At 43.9% G+C, this 24,232-nt stretch overlaps 1 protein-coding gene across 2 annotated transcripts in view; it reads left to right on the top strand.

Annotated features, from left to right (window-relative positions):
- The first annotated feature begins 4,175 nt into the window (after positions 1-4,175).
- The window catches only part of JAM3 (junctional adhesion molecule 3), an 80,015-nt gene continuing 59,958 nt past the window's right edge, over positions 4,176-24,232 (top strand). Inside the window, exon 1 of one of the 2 annotated variants that reach the window (XM_088800802.1) lies at positions 4,176-4,288. In XM_088800802.1, coding sequence (XP_088656928.1) covers positions 4,213-4,288 — 76 coding nt within the window. In that variant the 5' untranslated portion in view covers positions 4,176-4,212. The remainder of the gene's footprint in view (positions 4,289-24,232) is intronic. The other variant, XM_019718843.3, reaches the window with a different exon arrangement.

Genomic DNA, 24,232 nt, shown 5'->3' with positions numbered 1-24,232 from the left:
CAAGGTTTATGTCTCCCCCGTTCCGGAGTATATTCTAGGGGTGGACGTGCTACATGGCCTCAGCTTACAGACGTCAGTAGGAGAGTTCCGTCTCCGGATCCGGGTGGTGAAAGCGTTGACACGCGGGCATGCACACCACCCTCCTCAAGTGTTGCCACAGCCCTGGCGTGTGGTTACAGTGCAACAGTACCATCTGCCAGGAGGGCAGGAGGAGATTGGTCATACAGTATTGGAATTGGAGAAGGCACATATTGTGAGGCCAACGCACAGTCCCTTTAACTCCCCAGTATGGCCTGTCAAGAAGCCAGATGGGACCTGGCGAATGACTGTGGACTATAGGGAGTTAAATAAGGTGATGCTACCTTTGCACGCTGCAGTGCCTTCAATACACGATTTGATGGATCGTCTGACTGTCCGCCTGGTAACATATCACTGTGTATTGGACTTGGCCAATGCTTTTATCTCCATTGACATGGCACCCGTGTGTCAAGAGCAGTTTGCTTTTATTTGGGAGGGGCGGCAGTGGACTTTTCAAGTCCTTCTGCAAGGATACTTGCACAGCCCCACTACCTGCCACGGGCTCATAGCCCAGGATTTGGCACAGTGGGATCGCCCATCCTCTGTGGCCTTGTTCCATTATGTTGATGATATTTTATTATCATCTGATTCTCTTCAGATTTAGAGCAAGCAGCTCCCTCTCTTCTCTGCCACCTGAAGTCACGTGACTGAGTGGTGAATGAGGAAAAGTTCCAAGGCCCTGGCTTATCCGTTAAGTTTTTGGGTGTTGTGTGGTCAGGTAAGACAAAGGTCATACCTGAGGCGATTATTGACATAATACAAGCCTTTCTCCGGCCGACTAAAGTCTCCCAACTGTAGACGTATTTGGATCTGCTGGGATATTGGAGGGCGTTTGTACCCCATTTAGCACAAATGGCAAGGCCCTTGTATAACATGATAAAAAATGGGGCCTCATGGGATTGGACAAAGGCTGCAGAGCAAGCCTTTGTTGCCACGAAACGGGCAGTGCAACAGGCACAGGGTTTGCAAATAGTAGACCCTGGCTGCCCATTTGAACTTGATGTTCACATAACCCAAGAGGGGTACGGTTAGGGTCTCTGGTAACGGCAGGAGCATCTCCGGTTGCCAGTGGGATTTTGGTCCCAATTATGGAAAGGAGCGGAGGTCCGCTACTCTCCAATAGAGAAACAGCTGGCTGCTGTGTATGCAGCCCTAGTGGCCACAGAAGCCATCACAGGAACGCACAGGTGTTGGTTTGAACAACCTATCCCGTCCAGGAGTGGGTCCATATGTGGACCCAGGGACCCAAAAGGGGGTGGTACAGACCACCACCCTCGCCAAGTGGGGTGCTATTTGGAGCAATGTAGCACCCTTAGTTCAAGCCCTTTGAGCACAGAGCCACAGCAGGTCCTGGGGCCTGTGGAGCTTGTAGCCCAGGCTGAGCCAAGCGCTCTGCCTAGGGAGGAGGACTTGGAGCCCTCGACTTACAACAAAGGACAGCCCCCGGTACCTGAAGATGCCTGGTTTACCGATGGTTCTAGTGAGTTGCTGCAGCCGTTTGGACGGTTATTGGTGTGTAGCCCAAATCAGACACCATTTGGTTTGATACTGGGACGGGCCAGAGTAGCCCGTGGGCTGAGCTACGGGCTGTGTGGATGATAATCAGCTGAGTCCTGGCCCCTAGTTATTTGTACTGACAGCTGGGCGGTGTTCCGGGGCCTAATGTTGTGGCTCCCCACATGGAAACAGCAAAACTGGTTGGTAGGACACCATCCACTGTAGGGTCAAGCCATGTGGCAGCGCCTCTGGGACCTAGGGCAGAGAAAGGAGATGACCCTAATGCATGTTACAGGTTACTCCCCCTTAGTGTCCCCATGTAATGATGAAGCAGATGCCCTAGCATGGATCCAATGATTAGAACGGGCTCCTGCCACTGATGTGGCCCATTGGCTCATAGGAAATTGCAGCTCGCTGGAAGCCGAACCACGTGGCAGGTGAGCAGACGCTGGGGTCTGCCTTTGAAATGGCAGGAGATAGCAGATGGCTGCTATGATTGTGCCATCTGTGCCCAGGACAGCCCCCAAAGGCGGCGGCTCCCCTGGGGGAGACAGCAGATTACGAGAGGGAGGGTGCCCCTCACTCGCTGGCAAGTGGATTACATTGGACCCCTACCTAAGGCCCACAATGCTATGTCTGCGTTCACAGCAGTGGACACTGCTACGGGGTTGATGTTTGCTTGGCCGTGTCCGGCTGCGGATCAGCGGCATACAGTGGTGGCTCTTATACGGCTGTGCACCCTCTATGGGCACACCTAAGTCATTGAAAGTGACAGGGGTACCCACTTTATGGGGCAAGAAGTGTAGTGCTGGGCTGTCAGGATGGACGTACAATGGTTGTTTCATACCCCGTACAATCCACAAGCAGCTGGCATGATTGAACACTACAACGGCCTTTTGAAGCAAGGTCTCCGTGTATCAAAACACCCTCCCACAATGGTGACTGGGCCTCGTGTCTATGGGACGTCTTGAGAATCCTGAATGAGAGACCAAGGAAGGGAGGGTCCACACCAGTAGAAGCTCTGCTACATCGATTGGCCACTCCCATTCAACTACAAGTTACCACAAGTGAGACTCTGTTAAAGCCAGGCGACGGCAGAAATGGAAACATTTTGCTGTCAGGACCCACATGCTTGAAAGCAGAGGAACGGCAGCAATGGACTTGACCCTGGCAGATCAAAAGCCCCCGCTGTCGGTGGTTGGGACTTATAGTCCCATGATGGGCTGGTTTGACTCATGATTTGCAAGTGACGACAGGGGTGGTGGCTGAGAGGCCACCGCAAGTTACTGTAGTATACGGAGGTCCCGATACCAGGATGATTCTGCGGGGAACCTATGTACTCTCACTATGGCCTATTATGGGGTCTCCTGTTCTGTTACATGTTGAAACTATGCAAGGGACTCCAAGAACTGCCATAGAGGTCTGGTACCTCAAACCGGGAAAGGTGCCAGTGGCAGCGACCCTCCTTTCCCAGGACAAAATGCTAGCATGTGTCCTCCCAGATGGAAGGGATTTGCCATTGTTGGTTCCTAAGACTGCTGTTTCTTTCCTTCCTTAGGTGCCTGTAGGCTAATATGACACAGGGACCCTCGTGGAAGATGCTTGTCATGTAAATTGTGAGGCGAGACCCTGTAGGGGTGGAGTGTGGGGACAGAGTCCCAGAGAGCAGTTTCCAGGCTCTCGGCCTCACGTGGAAAGGTGCTGATCTGGGTAGTAGATGGCCGTCAGCTGTGGCTAATTGACTGTCAGCTGTAACCAGTTATCCAATTAGCCACTGATATAACTGCCGCGGCTGCATTGGTTAGTCAGTCAGTTGGTTGGCAGGCAGAGAAGTGGACAGCAGGTTGGAGGTCGTGTGGATCCAGCCTCCAATGAAACTCTAGTGGTATGACTCCCCTATCTATGGCTCCCTGGTTGTTCCTTTTTGGCCTAGCCATATCCTGTGTTCTTGTGTGGGGAGTAGGAGCTAGACCCCGCAGGCCGCCTCGCAGGACAAATGGCGCAGTGAGCAGTGTCCCCCGCACGACACTAGTTTTACCAGAACAACTAATTAGCCTAATTTTAAGCAGAATAAACTATTGGGTATACCATCATGCTTTTGATCTACTACGGAAATAAATTTTGTTTTAGAAAGACATCACTTTTATGTATTGCATAATGTGTGTGTTTCTCATGTTTTATATAGATTTCGGTACTTTTTCCTTCCATCACATTTGGTATCGGGGTCTCAAAAGAGGTGCAGGCAATAATGCTTCCAAAATAACTGGGCTGCATCATCATTTGTAAAATAAGAAACACTTTATTTTCCAAATTTTTATTAAGCGTCCTTCTCTGGTCTGTAGTGACATATTCATTTTATAGCTATGGAAATTTACCCCACTTCACTCTTAAACATACTTCTTTACCTTCTCCCACCCAATTCATTGAAAGAGACCCACCCGGTGGGTCTGGGTCCAAGGCATCCCTGCATCCATAGTAACCATATCAGCTTCTTTTGTCACCACGGTGACGGCTCTGCCGGGCCAGGTGGTCGCCATGGTAACTAGGGGCGGGTAGCAGGGTCCCGGCAGGCTGCGCGCATGCGCGCGGGGAATCCTGGCTGTGCCGCTGGTCCGCGGCCCCTCAGCTCCCCTCGACATGGCGCTGAAGCGGCGGCGGGGACTCCGGCTCTGCGCCCGGCTGCCCGACTTCGTCCTGCTGCTGCTTTTCAGGGGTGAGTATGGAGTTTCTACCTTTTGGAGAGTATGATCTGGGGGCGATGGGAGCAGAGCGGGCCCGCAGCAGATGGAACCCGTATAGGCGCGAATAGCGGTCCCGGCCCCTGGGGCTCCCGGGGCTCGTCGGGAGGAGCGGCGGGCGCCCGCGTCGCGCGGAGAGGAGTCGGATCCCGGCCTCCCGGCGGGCCGAGCAAGTTGGGGGGCCCGTCGGAGTTTGGGGCAGTCTCGCTGCGGGCGATGAGTGCGAGCCGGGCAGTGGGCGCCGCCTTCTGAAAGGACAGTGCCCGCTCTGGCGTGGACTCGGGAACTTGCTTGAAGACACTGGAGCAGCGCTGTGCTCAGAAGTGCACAGTGAAAGGCCTTTCGAAGGACCAGCGAGGTACAGTTCCGAGGCCTGTCTGGCTTCTTTGTGACAACCCTCTGGGGATCTGCTGTTCATTTGTCCCTTGTTGTAAACAAAAGGACTGAATTGGGCAAACTGAGCTTTACTTTCCAGGAAAAATAAAATGGCACAGATCTCAGTCAAGTAGTTTTTACATTTGTCTCCAGCGCGGCCTAGTAGATCCTGCAGACCCATACTTACCCTGGAAATAGCATCTGGGCCCTTTTGATCAGGACATGATACAATTGGGAGTTTTGATTTGTCTTTTCCACTGTCCGGAATTCTCACTAGATTCGGGTGTCCCGCGACAGTTGGATAGAAGGATTGAAATCGCTCTGTTTAGTGAGCACATACTGTATACCGGACACTTTGAAATCATTATTTTATTTAAGTCCTTACAGCAACTCTGTGATGTGGGTTTTATTAACCCATTTTCAGATAAGAAAACTAAGACCTAAGTCCAGTCTCTTTTCCAAGGGTGCATTCCAGATAAGTAGTGAAGACTCAAACCCATGTTGACCTAAAGCATTACACCACACTTTTCCTTCCCTATTGGCGATCTGCATGTAACCAAATCAGGTCTTTTCTTCATTTTTCAGGTTATTTTATTGTTTGGCGCTTTTGCCATTGTCATCCCATGATGTTTTCCAGAATATACCAATTAAAACACGAAGTGACTGTTTGGAGTGGGGTGGAAGGACTAGGGAAATAAAACACTCCTGCTCATTTACCGGAGTGTCCTCACCGGTGGCAGTAAAAGGTGCGGACCTGGGACAGAAGCTGTGGAAACGGCTCTGTGATGAAGGATAAGTTTCAGGGTATAGATGTTGTCTACATACTTTGCCTGAAAATGATTTCCAAAAACATGTGGTTGAGTGATATAAGTGGTCAAAGACTAGCCAAGGGGACGAGGGTGTCAGGAATGTCCAGCTCCCGGCTTTGTTGCTCACGCTGACACTGTCCTATTCACAGACTGGAACAACTCCCTATTGTTGAAGAGCCCTGTTCACATGAAAGTTTGCAGTTTTTATTGCAGGAACATTTGGCAATTTAGTTCAGGAATGAGTTTCAACTTGGTGGTTTGTTAATAAAACTAGAATATGCTAAGGACTTCACATACCCATAACCTCTTATTTTGCTCTCCTTGAGGAGCTTGCTTTGTGGCTCTCTTGATACTAAGGAGGAAGAATAACATTTTGCAAAATAGGACCAGTGACAAAGAATCAGGGTGGTAGGATGTATTAATGCACCTTGAAGGGATGTAACTATGTTTTTTTAAAAAGTAGGGGACTCTTTTTCCATTAGTTTACCCCCCAAATATACTGCAATAGCTTGAAAACTTTATTATTCTACAGGTCATGACAGCTGTGTCTTTTTTTATTTTTATGATTACTCTTTTTACTTGTTTTTGTTTTTCAGTATTCTCATTTAAAAATTTTTGGTTCCCAGTATAATACAAACATTCTTTATCAGTTACCCTTTGCCAGGCTCTATTATGAGAATTTAACATGTATTAATTCATTTGATATTATTCTAAGAGGTCGTTACTATTGTTTTTCCCATTTTGTGGATGAAGAAACAGAAGTACAGAAAGATTCAGTAACTTGCTCAGGGTGATTTATTTGGAAGTCTTCAACCATGTCTTTTAATCCAAGTTTTGGTTACTTGTATTACTCAGTTTGACAGTGGAGTTCTTATGGATCAGTTTAATCAAATTATCAAATATTCAAAGCTATGTGGTTTGTATATAAAATATTCTTTTGTTGAGTTGATGACAGGTGCAATTCAACTTTACAAATGTTATGCCACATCATGTCTTTTATGAATGATTATGTAATAATTACTGTTGGACTTCCAAATCTTTTGATGTCCTAGAGAGAAGTGCTTCATTTAGAATTAAAAAACAGTAACAGTTTGTATTCTTGGGATAACACAATGTGCTGAAGCCTAACAAAATCTGAAAATCAAAACTTTCAGGACATTTTTGAAAAATATTTTAAGTTTTCCATTTGCATTTGTTTTGGCTCTTGAAACCTTTTTATTTTTGTGACTTATTTTATGTTGTTTTGTTTTAAACTATCTGATAGATAGAATCATGATCAGATCTGCGTATTTTCAGTAAAACAAGGAACACCTGCCCTGAAGTATGCAGTGCCTCAAATCAGCTGTTCATTCCCAGATGACTTGTTGATAGGCATTTGTTCGTGAATGCTTCAGACTAGGGAGACTGAATGGATAGCTATTAGAGACATACTTAATCATAAGAAATTGCTGTATTACATCCAGACAAAATTATAAACCCAACCCCTAAGCTCTGTGCAACTTGCTCTTAAGGCAGGCCAATAAAGTAGGCTTAAATCAGTTCTTTTGTTAAAAAAACAGATTTGTATTATTTTTGTATTATTTGTATTTCTGAGATGGCCACATAATGTAACTGAAGAAGCTATGGATTTAGTACATTCAACTAGCAGCTGTTAGAGATGTGATATTAGCAAATTCCTTCTCCATAAATTCTTGGCATTTTTTCAAAGCCCAAGTGGGGTAGGAGAAAGGAAAATATGTGTGAATGAATTTAGGATGTATGGATTCTGCTGCATAATACCCTAGTCATGAAGTTGGATTCTCTTTTTAAAGATATGTTTATAATCAGGTGGTGTGAATGTGATGCTATTAAGGCTGAGTGCAGATTTCAAATCTGTATCTCCCCTCTGAATGCTAACAGTATATGCAAATAGCTTCCCTGGAGTATAAAGAGATCCTGAAAGAAAGTTTTGGTAAGCACATTCTTTTACACCTAGTTTAGCAAGGACAGTATCCACTATGGAACTCTATATTGAGATCTAAAGCTCTAATTTACTGCCTCTGCCACTTGTCATGACACAGAAAGCTCCCTGAGCATGAGCACTTGTTTCTGATGTCAACAAATGCTGTAATATTTCGTGTTGGTGTGTTCTTTCTTTCTTTCTTTTTTTATTTTTTTAAAGATTTTATCGGGGAAGGGGAACAGGACTTTATTGGGAAACAGTATGTACTTCCAGGATTTTTTTCCAAGTCAAGTTGTTCCAAGTCAAGTTGTTGTCCTTTCAATCTTAGTTGTGGAGGGTGCCGTTCAGCTTCAAGTTGTTGTCCTTTCAGTCTTAGTTGTGGAGGGCGCAGCTCAGCTCCAGGTCCAGTTGCCGTTGCTAGTTGCAGCCCTTGCGGGAGTCGAACCGGCAACCTTTTGGTTGAAAGGACGCGCTCCAACCAACTGAGCCATCAGGGAGGCAGCTCAGCTCAAGGTGCCGTGTTCGATCTTAGTTGCAGGGGGCGGAGCCCACCGTCCCTTGTGGGACTCAAGTTGTTGAACGGGCAACCTTGTAGTTGAGAGCCCACTGGCCCATGTGGGAATCGAACCAGCAGCCTTCGGAGTTAGGAGCACAGAGCTCCAACTGCCTGAGCCACTGGGCCGGCCCTGTTCTTTGTTTTTAAGTAGTGTCTGTCATGTGTTATATATTTCCCATAAGTGGTTAATATGTATAGCAGGGTTTTCAATGCTGCTTTTGTAGAAACATCAAGCTTTTTAATAAATTAGGACTATGCAAACATAGTCCCTTTTTCTTATGTTGTCTTTCATTTTCAGAGTATCCCAAGGCTCGTATGGTTCAGACTTCTTCCTGCAAATCCTTGCCATAATCGGAGTCTGCCATATCCACGCTGTCTGCTTTGCCTCACTTAACCTCAGCTCGCAGTGATCCTTCCTCTCGCTAGATAAGCATAGCTCTTAGCATGTAGTTCAGTTCAGTGCAAGAGATATTTATTGTCTATAATGTGCCAGGCACTGTTCTTCACTCAAGGGGTGCAAAATGAATAAAGCATCCCCAGCCCTTGAAGAGACAGGATGAGCGTATGCTGAGTTAATGCTGGGCTTTAGTTGTTGGGTATAAATGCATTATCTTCTTTTTTAAAAAATTAGTTTATTTGAGCTAAATGGACGACATGCAGGGAGCGAGATCTCAAATGCTCCCACATTTTATCTTCTTAATGATATTAAAAATTTGTTGGGAACAGAGGCTGAATTTAATTTCTTTTGTATCTTTCCAAAGATGATTATAGTAAATATTCTTTGTCACTTGAAGGTCAGTTAACATTTGTTAAACACTGCCTATGTGTCTAGGCATTTTTTTAAAGTATCCTATCTTAGTTCCAGTGGCCCCAGGAACTTTTGGAAATTCTCAGTTTTTACTATAGAGGAAGAAAGAGAATATTTCTTGACTTGGTTTAATTTAAAAATCTTGTTTCTACTATCTACTTTATGTAGTTATACAAGAATAGAAGAAAAACATAGGGAAATGCTTATGATATAATTTAAGTGACACAAGCTGCAGGTATGATTAGTATATACCAAATGGTTACAGTTACATGGAACATCTAATAACGGGGGGAAAACCTGGAAAAAAATGAACCAAAATGTTGATAGGTGCTATTTTTGAGTGGTACATCTTATGGCTCATTATTTTTTGTCTTTTTTCCAAGTGTTCTTTAATGAGGATATTTTTAATATGAAAAAATGCATTTTGTTTTGGTCTCCAATAGATAAATAGTGGAATTTTGAATTTGATGCTACTAAGGATTTTTTTTTTAATGGGAAAACTTTGTGAAATTTAATGTGATAGCATGTGGATTGTGCGTTTTTTTAGCTCCTTAATTAATGTCAGCCACAATGGATGGAGGAGGGGCTGACACAAAGTTCACTTGTTGGACCATGCATCCAAAGTGACTCATCTGAGAGATTTGCTGTCATTGGCTTTTGGGTGGGGAAGCCAACTGCAGCATCCTCAGCAAATGGTTAACTAGAAAACTGAAAGAGCTGATGAGATTATCACCTCCCGCCCCCTGCCCCGGCCTCGCTCTCTCTCTTTTTTTTTTTTTTTTAACAAACCAACAAAATAATCTGAATAGGGGCTTTGGTTTGCTTATTCAGAGTCAGCCAACATTTATTGAACACCTGCTTTGTGCCAGTTGGGCAACTCCTAGAGGGCCTGTTCTCTTTGTGTTGGATGAGAGGAATTCCAGATGAAATTTACTTACTCGGAAAGTAGACTCTGAAAGATGTTTCCTGGAGTGGGCTGTCAGCTGATGCACCCTTATCACGTCTTCCTGCTCACCATAGGCTTCCACAGACTGCCTTGTTAGATGTCTTTCTCCAAGGAAAATGTTTAATGTCTTTAGAATCAAGTGCAGCTGTCTGAGGAATTACAAAGCAAAGAATGCAGCAAATCCTCAGACAGCTGCCTTTTTTTCTTTTTGGCCGTGTTTTTCCTCTAAAGTATTTCTGTCAGGGTGCTGGAATTCCCACCCCCAACCCCCGCGCCGACCCCCAATTTCAATTCGAGCCATTATTCTCAGTCTAGTTGTGGAGGACGCAGCTCACTGGCCCATGTTGGTGTTATGAGCCTTGCGCTCTACTTGGCTGAGCTAGTCGGTCGCCCGCCACCAGCCACCAGCTGCCCGCTCACGGCAGCTCACTCCTGCTGCTGGCTACTCACGGCCGCTGCTCCAGGTCGAGCCGTTGTTCACAATCTAGCTGTAGAGGGCACTGCTCACTGGGCCACGTAGGAATCGAACTGGCGACCTCTGTGTTAGGACCACAGGGCTCCATCCACCTACGCCAGGCATCCACCCCAGGGGGCTGGAATTTAATCAGCTAATCCCAATTAACTTGGCAAGCTCCATTTTCACTGCAGTAAAGCTTTCCGTGGGCAAAACAGGGAAATGTAAGATAAGCACTTTTCCATGCCGAAAGGAACATACAATTTAGATGTTAACTAACAGTAGCATTTAGGGTTAATGTTTTATGTGTTTAGAAGTGAGAGCACTTGCTCTGGGCTGGCCTGGTGGAGGAGAATTGCAAGAAGGAATGGATTTATAGGGGTGATTTTGATTTACGTACGTAGTGTAGATTTGTGGGAAGGGAGGTGTTGAGGGCCAATTAAGTGGAGGAAATAATGTGAGTAAAGGTGTGGAGTTGGGAATACATATGTTGTATTTTGGACCAGTGAGGTACATATTATAATGATAAATAAAAACTGTCGGGCACTGTGCGGATAGTTTTACCTGGGCTGTCTTCAGTGATCTCAGCAGTCAGTTTTTATAGGTTTCATTTTGCAGATGATGAATCTGAGGCTCAGGTAGGTTAATTACCCAGACTAAGGTCACAGCTAGTAAATTGAGGAGCCAAATTATCCACTGAAGAGAACGTTAGGAACTAGCTGGTAAAGCGCTTTCAATGGGGGGCAGGGGGTGGGGGGTGGGAGATGAGGGTAAGGGGGATCGAATATATGGTGATGGAATGAGAACTGACTCTGGGTGATGAACACACAATGGGATTTATAGATGATGTAATACAGAATTGCACACCTGAAATCTATGTAATTTTACTAACAATTGTCACCTCAATAAATTTAATTAAAAAAAAAAAGAAATTTGGACCTTATTACATAAGTTCTAGTAGTTCATTTGGCATTTTGAAGCAGGGAAGTGATGTGATTAAAATGATTTTAGAAGTATTATTCTGATATTCAAGAAGATTGGAAAGGGACGGTCAATTAGGAAGCTACTAGAATACTCATAGTTCAAGGTCACTTCCTTTAGGGAAGGTCTCTTGATGTTGGATTCATGTTTATTTATATCTGAAAATATATTTGTTTTAATCTTGTTCTTGAAATATGGATTTACTGGACACATAATTTTAGGTTGACAGTTATTTTTGTCTTAGCCTGTTCTATGTATATAATACTGATGCTTTCTGTTTTCCATCATTCCTGTTGCAAAGTCTGCAGTCTGTCATATCATCAGTCTTTCCTAGGTTGCCTGTCTTCTCTCCAGCTACTTTAAAGATCTTTTCTTTGTCTTTGGCATTCTGAAATGTTACTACATGGTGTCTACGGAGGATTTCTTTTTAATGATTCTACTTGTTCATATGTTGTAATTTGTATATCTGTTAATTTACATCTTTCCTGAGAATGCTCAGGTATTTTCAGTTCAAATACTGCCTAGCTTTTACTTTCTTAATTCTTTCCTTCTGGGACTCTGTTAAGATCTATTCATTGTATTTTCCAAGACTGTTAATGTTTCTATCATAATTTCATATTCTTTCCTCTGTGCTGTTCTGGGTTATTTACTTAGTTTTGCTTTATAGTTACTTATTTTTCCAGCTCTATCTAATCTGTCACTTAACCAATGCATAGAGTTCATTTTTTAACCAATTATATTGTTCATTTCTATAATTTTACTTGGTTCTTTTTATAATCTGTTCTCTTGCGTGCTTAAGTTTTTACTCCTTTATATTTTTTAAACATTTCATGTTTTATATTCTGTATCTGACTCTTCAAATATCTCAAGTTTTTGGGGATCTAAATCTAATGTTTGTTGTTACTTATGACTGATTTGTGGTGTTTTTTGTATCCTCTGCTCGTAAACTAATATTTGTTTGATCTCAATCTGTGCAAATCTGGATCTGACCTAAGGATGCTTTTTGTGGGAGAGTATGCTTCTACTGGATGGGAGCCACCTGGGATGGCTTTACCCCTTTCAGGGTCCCTGGAATTATTTGAAAATCTCATATTCAGCTTCTCTGCCCTCCTGCTGGCCCGAGGGTCAGTCTGCCCCACTGAAGTGTTGCCCTTGGGTCTCACCCATCTTGGTACTTTCTGGTTTCAGCCCACAGCTATTTTCTTTGTTCTTTGAAAGGTTCCCTCACTTCCCATGAGCTCAGAGATACATTACAAACTATGGTGTAGGAAGGGTCTGGTTGCTGGAGTATAAAGGCCTTTTGGACTATAATCCACTACTCTGCTGGAAACAGGAATCTCAGCTTTACTTAACCTATTCCCCCTTTGTTTAACGTAAGAGTCACACACCTTTCTTTAAATGTTAGTATTATGAAGGTAATGCTTTTGTTTTCATTTTTCAAACATAAAATAAAATTAAAATATTGGCTATGTTTTTTCAGAGCACATATACCCCCTTGGAGGTCCTGATATACTTGGGGGCGGGAGCGGTTGTATAATTCTTACTAAGCATCACTGCTTTAAGGATGGGGCTTTGTAATCGTAAAGACATACCCAGTTGTACAACTATAATCTCTTTCCTTGGGTCAGTTTATTTGAGAAGTAACCATCTATCATTCAAGATACAGCAACTTAAAATTTAGAGAATTACAGCTGATCTACACTAGACAGGCACCTGAAACAGCAGCTCTGCTAGTAACATATAGATGAAGACATTCAGAGGCAAAATTTAAAGGTAATCTTCGGCCGGCCTGGTGGCTCAGGCGGTTGGAGCTCCGTGCTCCTAACTCCGAAGGCTGCCGGTTCGATTCCCACATGGGCCAGTGGGCTCTCAACCACAAGGTTGCCAGTTCAATTCCTCGAGTCCCGCAAGGGATGGTGGGCTCTGCCCCCTGCAACTAAGATTGAACACGGCACCTTGAGCTGAGCTGCCTCCCGGATGGCTCAGTTGTTGTTGGTTGGAGCACGGGTTCTCAACCACAAGGTTGCCAGTTCAATTCTTCGACTCCCGCAAGGGATGGTGGGCAGCGCCCCCTGCAACTAAAATTGAACACGGCACCTTGAGCTGAGCTGCCGCTGAGCTCCCGGATGGCTCAGTTGGTTGGAGCGTGTCCTCTCAACCACAAGGTTGCCGGTTCGACTCCCGCAAGGGATGGTGGGCTGTATCCCCTGCAACTAGCAACGGCAACTGGACTTGGAGCTGAGCTGCGCCCTCCACAACTAAGACTGAAAGAACAACAACTTGAAGCTGAACAGAACCCTCCACAACTAAGATTGAAAGGACAACAATTTGACCATTGTTCCCCAATAAAGTCCTGTTCCCCTTCCCCAATAAAATCTTTAAAAAAAAAAAAAAAAGGTAATCTTCAGCTTTCCAGGTGAAATCTGAATCTGAGATTCACATTCCTATGGGATGAAATGCTGGTTCTCTGAAAGTCTCAGCCCCTGTACTGTAAAGAGGAAGCGCTTCGCCCACTGCATCAGGGACTGCTCCATTGTTTGCAGCCTTTCACATACTTTTCTGGCTGAAGGAAGGAGCACAGCATCCTGGGTGTTAGGCATTCCGGATTCATTTCCCAGCTTCGCATGTGATTCATTTTTGGACCTTGCGGAAGTAATATTGGTTTTAATCCAAATCACTTGAAAGTAATTTAAATACCACCTATCTCACACTACTGCCAAAATATCCACATTTCTTTCCCCTTAATTGATAACTCACTGTAGCGGTATGAGTTTCAGATCCATAGAATTGATTTTATGGACATTTTTAACTGATTATTTCAATTAGTTTGTTTATTAAAAGTGCTTTTGAAGGTTTTGAAAACCTAGTTCACAGAAATCTCTTCTGAGAAGTGTTTTAGAGTCAGATAATCTTGGTTTGAAACACTGTTCCACTCTAAGAGTTTGGGAAAGTTCGTCTTTCACAGCTTCAGGGTTTTTTTTTTAAATCTAATTTTACTAGATCTAGTTTTGGTTTTCTTTTTTTAAAAAAATATTTTTAAAAATATAAGTAGCATACAATATTGTATTAGTTTCAGGTGTTTACAATAGTTATTCAACATTTATATACCTAAAGAAATGATCACCATAAGTCCAGCAACCATCTGACACTGTACCATGTTATCACAATATTATTGACTATATTCCCTATGCTGTACATTACACCCCCATGACTTATTTGTTTTCTGCCTGGAAATCTGAACCTTTTATTCCCCTTCACCTTTTCACCCCTTTTAAAAATTTTCAATTACAGTTGACATTCATTATTATTTTATATTAATTTCAGGTGTACAGCATAGTGGTTACACAGTGCGTTGTGCGGGGTGGCCTGCGGGGCCTCTGGTCCCGCTCCCCACATAAGAACGCAGGATATGGTGAGGCCAAAAAGGAACACCCACAGAGCCATAGGTAGGGGAGTCATATCACTATAGTCTCACTGGAGGCTGGATTCACACGACGTGCGACCTGCTGTCTGCTTTCTGCCAACCGACTGACTCTCTCCTCGACTTCCCTCCCTAATGCAGCTGCGGCAGTTATATCAGTGGCCAATGTCTCAAGGGCCACAGCTGACGGCCAACTAGCCACAGCTGATGGCCATCTACTACCCGAGACAGCACCTTTCCACATGAGGCCGAGAGCCTGGAAACTGCTCTCTGGGGCTTTGTCCCCACACTCCATCCCTACAGGGTCTCACCTCACAATCTACGCAACAAGTGTCTTCTGCGAGGGGCCCTGTGCGAGGAGCCTGGAGGTGAATGCAATATCCTGGACACAGCCAGGCTCTCTGGGCACAGCCAGGGTTTCTCAGGGCACCACCAGTCCTTCAGGACACAGCCAGACTTCCTGGGCTTCTTAGGGTACCACCAGTCTTCCCGGACACAGCCAGGGTTTCTCAGGGCACTGCCACTCTCTCTGGGCACAGCCAAACTTTCTGGACTCAGCCAGGGCTCTCAGGGCACTGCCACTCTCTCTGGGCACAGCCAGACTTCCTGGACTCAGCCAGGGCTCTCAGGGCACTGCCACTCTCTCTGGGCTCAGCCAGACTTCCTGGACTCAGCCAGGGCTCTCAGGGCACTGCCACTCTCTCTGGGCCTCTCAGGGCACCGTGCTGGAACAACAGTGACTCACAGTGAAGGTGCTTAATATTCTCTATGGCGGCCGGTCAAGCCGCAAAAGCAAACATCCACCAGTTCCTCTACATGGTGGCATGTTCTCAAGCAAACAGTCAAGCTGCCCATTAAATTAGGGATGGAGTCCATTCCCCATAGTCCACAGTCATTCGCCAGGGCTGTGCGTTAACCTCACAATGTGTGCCCTCTCCACAGGGTGAGGGCTCCAAGTCCTCCCCAACCTGGGGGTGAGGGACGACCTTGACCTCACCCGCATCTTCCACCGAGGACTCAGCAAGCCTTTCCTTCTGGGACTACAAGTCCTGCATCCGGGCTGCCTCAGCAAGTACTTCCCAGCCCATAGGGCCACAACAATCTTCGCTTTCTCTGGCCTCTGCTAGCTGGGGAACCGTCCACGTCTTCCCACCCCTCCACGGGGATCAAGCTCTCCGGCAGCTACTCCTCCTGGTCTTCCTGTGACTGAATGTTCATACACACAAACTGCTCCACCGCCCTGTGGGGAGCTTTGGCCGGCACCATACCCTGGCTCGCTGCGCCATTTGTCATGCGGGGCGGCCTGCGGGTTCTCTGCTCCCGCTCCCCACATAAGAACGCAGGACATGGTGAGGCCAAAAAGGAACACCCACGGAGCCATAGGTAGGGGAGTCATACCGCTATAGTCTCACTGGAGGCTGGATTCACACGACCTGCGACCTGCTGCCCGCTTTCTGCCAACCGACCGACTCTCTCCTCGACTTCCCTCCCTAATGCAGCCGCGGCAGTTATATCAGTGGCCAATGGCTCAAGGGCCACAGCTGATGGCCAACTAGTCACAGCTGACGGCCATCTACTACCAGAGCCAGCACCTTTCCACGTGAGGCCGAGAGCCTGGAAACTGCTCTCTGGGGCTCTGTCCCCACACAGTGGTTAGACATTTACATAGTTTAAGAAGTGATCCCCCTGACTAGTACTCGCCTGGCACTATACATAGTTATTACCATATTATTGACTATATTCCTTATGCTTTTGTGGGGACAGAGCCAGGAGTGCAGTTTCCAGGCTCTTGGCCTCATGTGGAAAGGTGCTGGTTCAGGTAGTAAATGGCCATCAACTGTGACTGGATGTCCATCAAGCTGTGGCTAGTTGGCTGTCAGCTGTAACCAGTGAGCCATTGGCCACTAATATAACTGCCATGGCTATGCTAACAGCAATTGGGGGCTAGCAAGAAGATGGTGGCTGAGCTAGCAAGAGCGGATTGCTGTTAGCATGGCGGATTGCAGCTAGCAAGTGAGGTTGGTTGGCAGAGAGAGAGAAGCGGATGGCGGATTACGGAGCGTGTGGCTCCTGCTTCCTGTGTCTCCAACCCAGTCGCAGCGAGACTACAGTGGTATGACTCCCCTATCTGTGGCTCCGTGGGTGTTCCTTTTTGGCCTCACCATATCCTGTGTTCTTATGTGGGGAGCGGGACCAGACATCCCGCATTACATCCTGCGTGACAGCTTTATATCCCCATGACTATTTTGTAACTACCAATTTGTAATTCTTAATGCCTTCACATTTTTCACCCTGCCCCCAAAGCCCTTCTCATTCATCACCTGGATAAATCTAGTACTCATCTGACACCATACATAATTATTAAATATTATTGGCTATATTCCGTATGCTATACCCTACATCCCCATGACTACTTTGTAACAACCAATTTGTACTTTTTTTTTTTTTAAATTGGGAACAGTGTGTTTCTCTAGGGCCCATCAGCTCCAAGTTGTTGTCCTTCAATCTAGTTGTGGAGGGCGCAGCTCAGCTCCAAATCCAGTTGCCTTATTCAATCTTTAGTTGCAGGGTGCAGCCCGCCATCCCATGTGGGAATTGAACCAGCAACCTTGTTGTTGAGAGCTCGCGCTCCAACCATCTCCGGCCACCCATCTGGAAGCTCAGCGACAACTCATTGCCTTCAGTCTAGTTGTGGAGGGCGCAGCTCACTGGCCCACGTGGGAATTGAACCAGAACCCTGTTTTTCAGAGCTTGTGCTCTAACCAACTGAGCCATCCAGCCGCCCTGACCAATTTGTACTTCCTAATCCCTTCCCCTTTTTCACCCAGCCCCAAACCCCCTCCCTTTTGGCAACCATCAAAATGTATCTATGCATGTGTTTCTGTTTTGTTTGTTCTGTTCTTTAGATTCCACTTATATAAGGGAAATCACGCTGCATCTGTCATTTTCTGTCTGACATACTACACTCAGCATAATACCCTTCAGGTCCGTACATGCCAATGCAGATGGCAAGAACCCATTTCCTTCCCTGGCTGAGCAATATTCCATTGTATGTGTGTACCACCTCTTCTTTGTCCAATCATTGATTGATGGACACCCAGGCCCATCAATGAACATATGGATGCACATGTCCCCTCGAAGTAGTGTTTTGGGTTTCTTTGGATAAATACCCAGAAGTGGGATTACTGGGTCCTTCTTTGTCTCTTGTTATAGCCTTTGTTTTAAAGTCTATTTTGTCAGGTATAAGTATTGCTACCCTAGTTTTGTTTGTTTGTTTCCATTTTCATGAAATATATTTTTTCCATCCCTTTACTTTCAATTTCAGTCTGTGTGTGTCTTTAGATCTGAGCTGAGTCTCTTGTAGGCAGCACATGTAAAGGTCTCGTTTTCTTATCCATTCAGCCACCCTATCTTTTGATTGGAGCATTTAATCCATTTATTTTGAAAGTAGATATGTGGTTATGCTATTTTATTATTCATATTTTTGATCAGTTTTTTTTCTTTTTTCTTAAAGAACTCCCATTAACATTTCTTGTACTACGGTTTTGATGGTGATGAACTCCTTTAGCTTTTTCTTGTCTGGGAAGCTCTCTATGTGTCCTTCTATTCTACATGATAAGCTTGATGTGTAGCATAATCTTGGTCCTAGCTTTTCATCACTTTGAATATTTCATGCCAATCCCTTCTGGCCTGCAAAGTTTCTGTTGAGAAATCAGCCGACAGTCTTATGAGAGCTCCCTTGTACGTATCTAACTGCTTTTCTCTTGCTGCTTTTAAGATTCTCTCCTTGTCTTTAACCTTTGACATTTTAACTATGATATGTCTTGGTGTGGGGCTCTTTGGGTTCATCTTGTTTGGGACTCGCTGCGCTTCCTGGGCTTGTATGTCTATTTCCTTTGCCAAGTTAGGGAAGTTTTTTGTCATTCTTTCTTCAAATAGGTTTTTAGTTCCTTGCTCTCTTTCTTCTTCTTCTGGTACTCCTGTGATGCAATTGTTGGTATGCTTGATGTTGTCCCAGAGGTCCCTTAAAATATCCTCATTTTTTTGGATTCTTGTTTTCTGTTTGCTGTTCTGTTTGGGTATTTTCTGCTACCTTATCTTCTAAATCGCTGATTCAGTCCTCTGCTTCATCTACTCTATGATTGTTTGCCCTCAGATGTATTCTTCATTTCAGTTATTGTATTCTTTATTTCTGACTGGTTCATTTTGTTTTCTAGCTCTGTTGAAGTTCTCCCTGAGATCACTGAGCATTCTTAAAATCAGTGTTTTGAACACTGTCTGGTATATTGCTTGTCTCCATTTTGTTTATTTCTTTTTCTGGATCTTTGTTTTTTCTTTTATTTGGGACATGGTTCTTTGTTTCCCCTTTGGTTTCATCCCTGTGTTTGTTTCTGTGTATTACGAAGGGCGGGTACGTCTCCCAGTCCAACGTAGTAGAATGGCCTTATGTAGAAGGTGTGCTGTGGGGCTCAGTTGCAGTCTTCCTGGGCTCCTAAGCCGGATATTTCAGGTGTGTCCCTTGTGTGGATTGTGTGTCCTCCTGTTTCTGTTGAGCCTTGGTTGCTGTGTGCAGGTCAGCAGGAGGGAGTGACCCTCAGGCTGATTGGTTGTATGGATTGGCCTTGACTACAGTGGAGGAGCTGTTGTGCAGGGGCTGACCGTGCAGAGCAGGATTATCTTTAGCAGGGCTCTGGGCCTGCCCAGTCTGCCCTTTGTGTGTGTCGTCCCTGGATCCATCTGGGTGATGCTTTGGCTGGGTCCAAAGCTGGCCACCGGGCGTGCCAGCCTTGGGGCCTCCTGGAAGGGGCTCCACCACAGGCCAAGTTCATCCGCTGCCTGTGCCCTGCCTGGAGCTACATGGCATGCTCCTCAAAGCAATCCACAGATGGCCGCCACCCATGCTGGGCTTGGAGGTGCCTCGAGAGGCCAAGCTGTGAACCGAGGCCAGCTGTGGCTAGTGCCAGGCTTAGGGCTGCTCAGCCAGAAGTATGGGACATGCCAAAGACAGATGCTGCTTGTTTGGGTTTTGTGAACCTCTGGGAGATTTTAGGAAAGTCCACAGCATGAGTCAAGGCAGGCTGTTATAAGGAATAGCCACTGGAAAGTTGGGTGGGTGGGGTCTCACAGTCACCAGGGCAGGATAAACAGTGCCAGCCAGATTGATGGAGACGCAGGTATGGTGCCTGCCTGCATCTGCACACTGGAAAGGAGGATGGGTCAGCAAAGAAACAATGGCTTCCGCCCGCTCCTCCACCCGGAACACAGCTGCCCCTTCAGCCTTCGTCCTGAAGCCAGAAAACTCAGTTCCTTCCTGATGTGTCCCTGACACTTTTCAAGGTGCTGCTCCAGTGCTAGAGCTCAGGGCAAGTGAGTCCATTGGTGAGTAAGTCCATGCGTAGGCCCTTTAAAAGGAGGGCCTGGAACTGTAGCCATCTTATTCTCACTCAGCCACAGTCTCTGCTGGTTTTCACAGAAATTGTGGGGACTTCTCTCCTCAACAGTGAAACCCTGGGCTGGGGAGCCTGGTGTGGGGCATGAACCCTTTGCTCTTCTGGGGGAAAACTCTGCAGCCAAGATAGCCCTTCCAGTTTTTAATGGTCACATGCAGGTGTGGGACCAGCCTGTTCCCCGTCTCTGCCCCTCCTACCAGTCTCTATGTGGCTTCTTCTGCATGTCCTTAGTTGTAGGGCTTCAGTTAAGGTAGACTTCTGGCGATTTCATTGATGGTTATTGTGTAGTTTAGTTGTAATTTTGACGTGGTCATGATAGGAGGTAAGCACAGCGTTTACCTACTCTGCGATCTTGACCAGTATATCTAGTGTTTTAAGAGTTCCTATTTGTTTACTATGAAGAAAAAATGAATAGCTATTTGGTTGGGTTGGTATTTTTAATTCAGTCTAATTTCTTAGTATCAGATACCAACTTTTCACTATAATCTTATTTGGTGTAGCTTTTAAGTCCACCAGTAATAATGAGTGGATTTAGAACCTTAGCTGTGAATCTCTAGAGCAGTGGTTCAGTAAGAACAAATTGTTAAGTGTCTCTAATTTACCAGGCACTGTTTCAGATCTTAAGGGTACATTAGCAAAGTAACCTATGTTATGAACACCTTATAGAGAAAGCTATGGATCCTTATCTCTAAAAAGTACTTTTATGTACATTTTTGAAGCATTTTATATACTATTTTGGGGAATTTACAAACCCCACAGAAGATCACTTATGCACCTCAAATTGAGAAGCCTTTTCTAGAGCCCAGGATCCTTCTGAGGAAAACATCCTTACAACGAATGTCTTCTGAAGTAGATGCTAACTGCATGTACAGTTCAGGTATAGTACGCAAAAATATTATTTTATTTTTGCCTATTCTTTCCATTAATTGTATTATTGATTATGTTATTAATAATTTTGGCTTTTCTGTTAGACTATTTTGTGGATGGTGACTGTTAGTGTCAAACATCTGGTCGTATTCTCTACACATTTCCAATTTAAATTACTCTGTAGGTAGGTTAGACAATGAAGACTTTGGTTTAAATGGAAAACAAAGTATGTATGCAAATATACAGAGGCTTAATTCTATTATTTTCCCAGTGTTTCATGTTAGGACAGCTCCAGGAGGTGTGCAGACTTGAGCCATGTGGAAAGCAGAATGAAATGCTGAGATGAAATTATGCAGGAATTCCTCCTTCATCTACTTCCATTTATATGGTCTCTCTCTGTCTCTTTTTCTTTAACTTAGGCAATAGTGATGAGAAAAGAGGCCTAAAAGGATGTTTCATAACATTGGATGAGGGACTTGAACTTCGTTGAAACCAGAACAAATATTTTCTCCTACTATTACCCTGTGGCTAGCATCCCACAGCTATTCGCAATGCAAATTACAACAAACTATTCCTCAGAGTGAGTTCAGAATCAGGTAACTTTTTTGAAGAGGCGCATATATTTTTGTGTTTTGTCCTCTTCAACTCACAGATTTCACTTTCTTCTCAAGTACATTTTCTACGTGTAGAGTAAATAAAATCTGTTAAAACTTTGCTTTTATTCTTATGTGTGAGCAGTACCTTTTAGTTCACATTTTCTAAAGCCACTTTTAATGAAACCTCGAGGAAGAAAATTTGACTGAGGTTTAGAGGCTTCAGTTTTAAGCCTCGCGACTCACCCTTTTCTATACTTCATCTGTGGTGAAATAATAATGTGATGTGCGTCGTTGTAAAGCCTTAGTTTCCAGTGGAAACTGCCACCTTGCCTTCAGAGAAATCACTGGATTTGGATTGCCAGATTACAGAGACGAGGCACTTCTTTGCATGTCCTCATCCACCACAGGGCAGTTGGAGTCTAGAGAAATGTTGCTTTTTCCTTTTCTTTTACAAGATTATAGTCATAAGGAGAAAATTGAGCATAAGACTTGAATTAATTTCCTTTTTATTGGGGAATCACAAGATTTGGAGCATGGTTTCTGGCTCCAGAATGGTTTCATCACTGTCTTCTGAATGATTCTTGTTTATTGTCATTTCTTTTAATTATCATGGTCTATCCACTCCAAATGCAGAGCATTTACTTCCTATTCATTCCTGCTCATTCCCTAATATCCAGTTAATGTATTTCTCTGTAAAGCTTTTTAAAAATCTCTAGCCTAGAGCGAGCCTGACTGAGGTTTGAACCTCAGCTCTGCTATGTGACTTCTCAAGTCAATTTACTTATCTATAGAGTAGTAATGTATAACTTTGTAAGATTGTTTTGTAAATCAGTGACTGTATAAAGCGCCTATAAAAGTATCTAAATAAATGGTAACAAAAATAACACTAATACAGTAAAATTAAAATTAATTACATAAATCATATAAAGTATGTAACAGAGGCCCTGACATAGTACTAAACTCTCAGTGTTTGGTTTTATTTTTCTTCGATTAATGGTAGAGATTTACTGTTATTACTAACTGTTGCTGCTACTTCTATTATTACTTTACTACAATTCATTCGATCCTTAATTATTTAGAGGCAAATTTAAAGTGAAGCTTATTAAGCTTAGGCTTTTGGACTCCTCACTTACAAAGGAACCCCTTCCAAGGCCCTGGATTTCAGTCTATCAATAAATATGTCCTCAAATTTGCCAAAGTTATTTGATACCTTACCTATAGTCAGTTACAACTGTTCTCTTCTTCTACTCTGCCTTCCTTTTGTCATACTTCTCATTATGTTGTGTAGCATTGTAATGACCACAGGCATTTTTCCCACCCTGGGAGAGTTGAGTTGGGAACATTCAGTTCTGGTTTAGTGGGATTGTTTATGTGGTCCACAGTCACTGTTAAGTATAGTTGTTATTGCTTCGCCATCTCGGTGTAGGCTTCCAGGAATATTCTACCATGATATTTGATTTGTTAGGATTGTGACATGTTGTTATAGGACCCACTGTGAGTGCTACTTTTAACACCCTATAATGCCACTGCAATGAGGGCTGGAGTTGAAAAAGCAGATAATGAGTTTGTGTGTGTGTGTGTGTGTGTCAAAGTTTATTTAAGATTAGTCACTCTACAAGAAAACTTGAAATGCCCTGAAATCCTACAGCTTAAATGTGAAAGACATTTTAGAAAGAGGATCGCCCAAATTTAGCAACAATCCTTAACACTTTGCATGATTTGCCAATAATGAATATTTCACTTTGCTATATTACGAATAATGAATAGTGAAGTGAAGAGAAACTTTCCTAAACTATTAATATTAAATTTTTTGATTAATCATGCCAAAGGAAAGTCTTAATTATTCTATTATTTCCATAGACAATATTATAAACTCATTGGCATATGATAAGGTGATCAAAAAATCCAAAAACATGTAGAAAAATTATAGAGTACTAATGGGTTAATAAAAAATTGCTATTTTTTTTGATTTTGTGATATTTGTGGTACCAACTTTTTAAATCTATAATTTATTTGTGATTTATGTTCTCATTCTTAGTATATACTCACTTTGCATCTAATTTTGTGCTCATTATTTTGTTTTTGTTTTCTTAATGAGGCCTCAAAATTGTATCAGCTTTTAGGCTCCACAAAACTTAGATTCACCCCAATTATAGTCTTCCTTGACTCATATTCCTTGCTGCTATATTGACCTACTAATTTAAATCGTTAATGTCGTATATTTTTCCCTTGTGTGTGTCTTGACTCTTCAAATAGTTTGTGGCTTGAGGATAGAAACATTGTCTTATGCTTAACATAATGTCTGGGACATAATAGGTATACAAATATTCATTAATGAGAGAACATGGCACCATAAGGAGGTTAGTGTTTATTCTTTAGTTGTGGTTTTTGGGGAAAGGTCAGGGACTTCACTCACTAGCTATATTAGATGGGGGCTGATAAGCATTTCTGTTCAAATACATTACAGCCTTGACAGATGATAAACCATGGTCTAATTTGTGTGTTTCTTAATCTTTATTTTAAAATAATTTGGAGTCTGGAGACCTGGTTTCCACTTTGATCTCTTATGCTTTCAAGTTTTGAGGTTTGAAAGGTTAAAAATAATTGCAAACAGCGCAATTACTTTTGCACTAACCTAATATATCTGAGCCCTATTCTCTTAATCTATGAGAGATTTATACCCAGTCTATAGGATTGTTACATGGATCAAATAA

Source organism: Rhinolophus sinicus, chromosome 9 (genome assembly GCF_057876585.1).
Source record: "Rhinolophus sinicus isolate RSI-liver-muscle chromosome 9, RSI-T2T, whole genome shotgun sequence".
Taxonomy (NCBI): domain Eukaryota; kingdom Metazoa; phylum Chordata; class Mammalia; order Chiroptera; family Rhinolophidae; genus Rhinolophus; species Rhinolophus sinicus.
The sequence above is the reverse complement of the archived record's forward strand: the minus strand, read 5'-3'. Positions and strand labels throughout refer to the sequence as shown.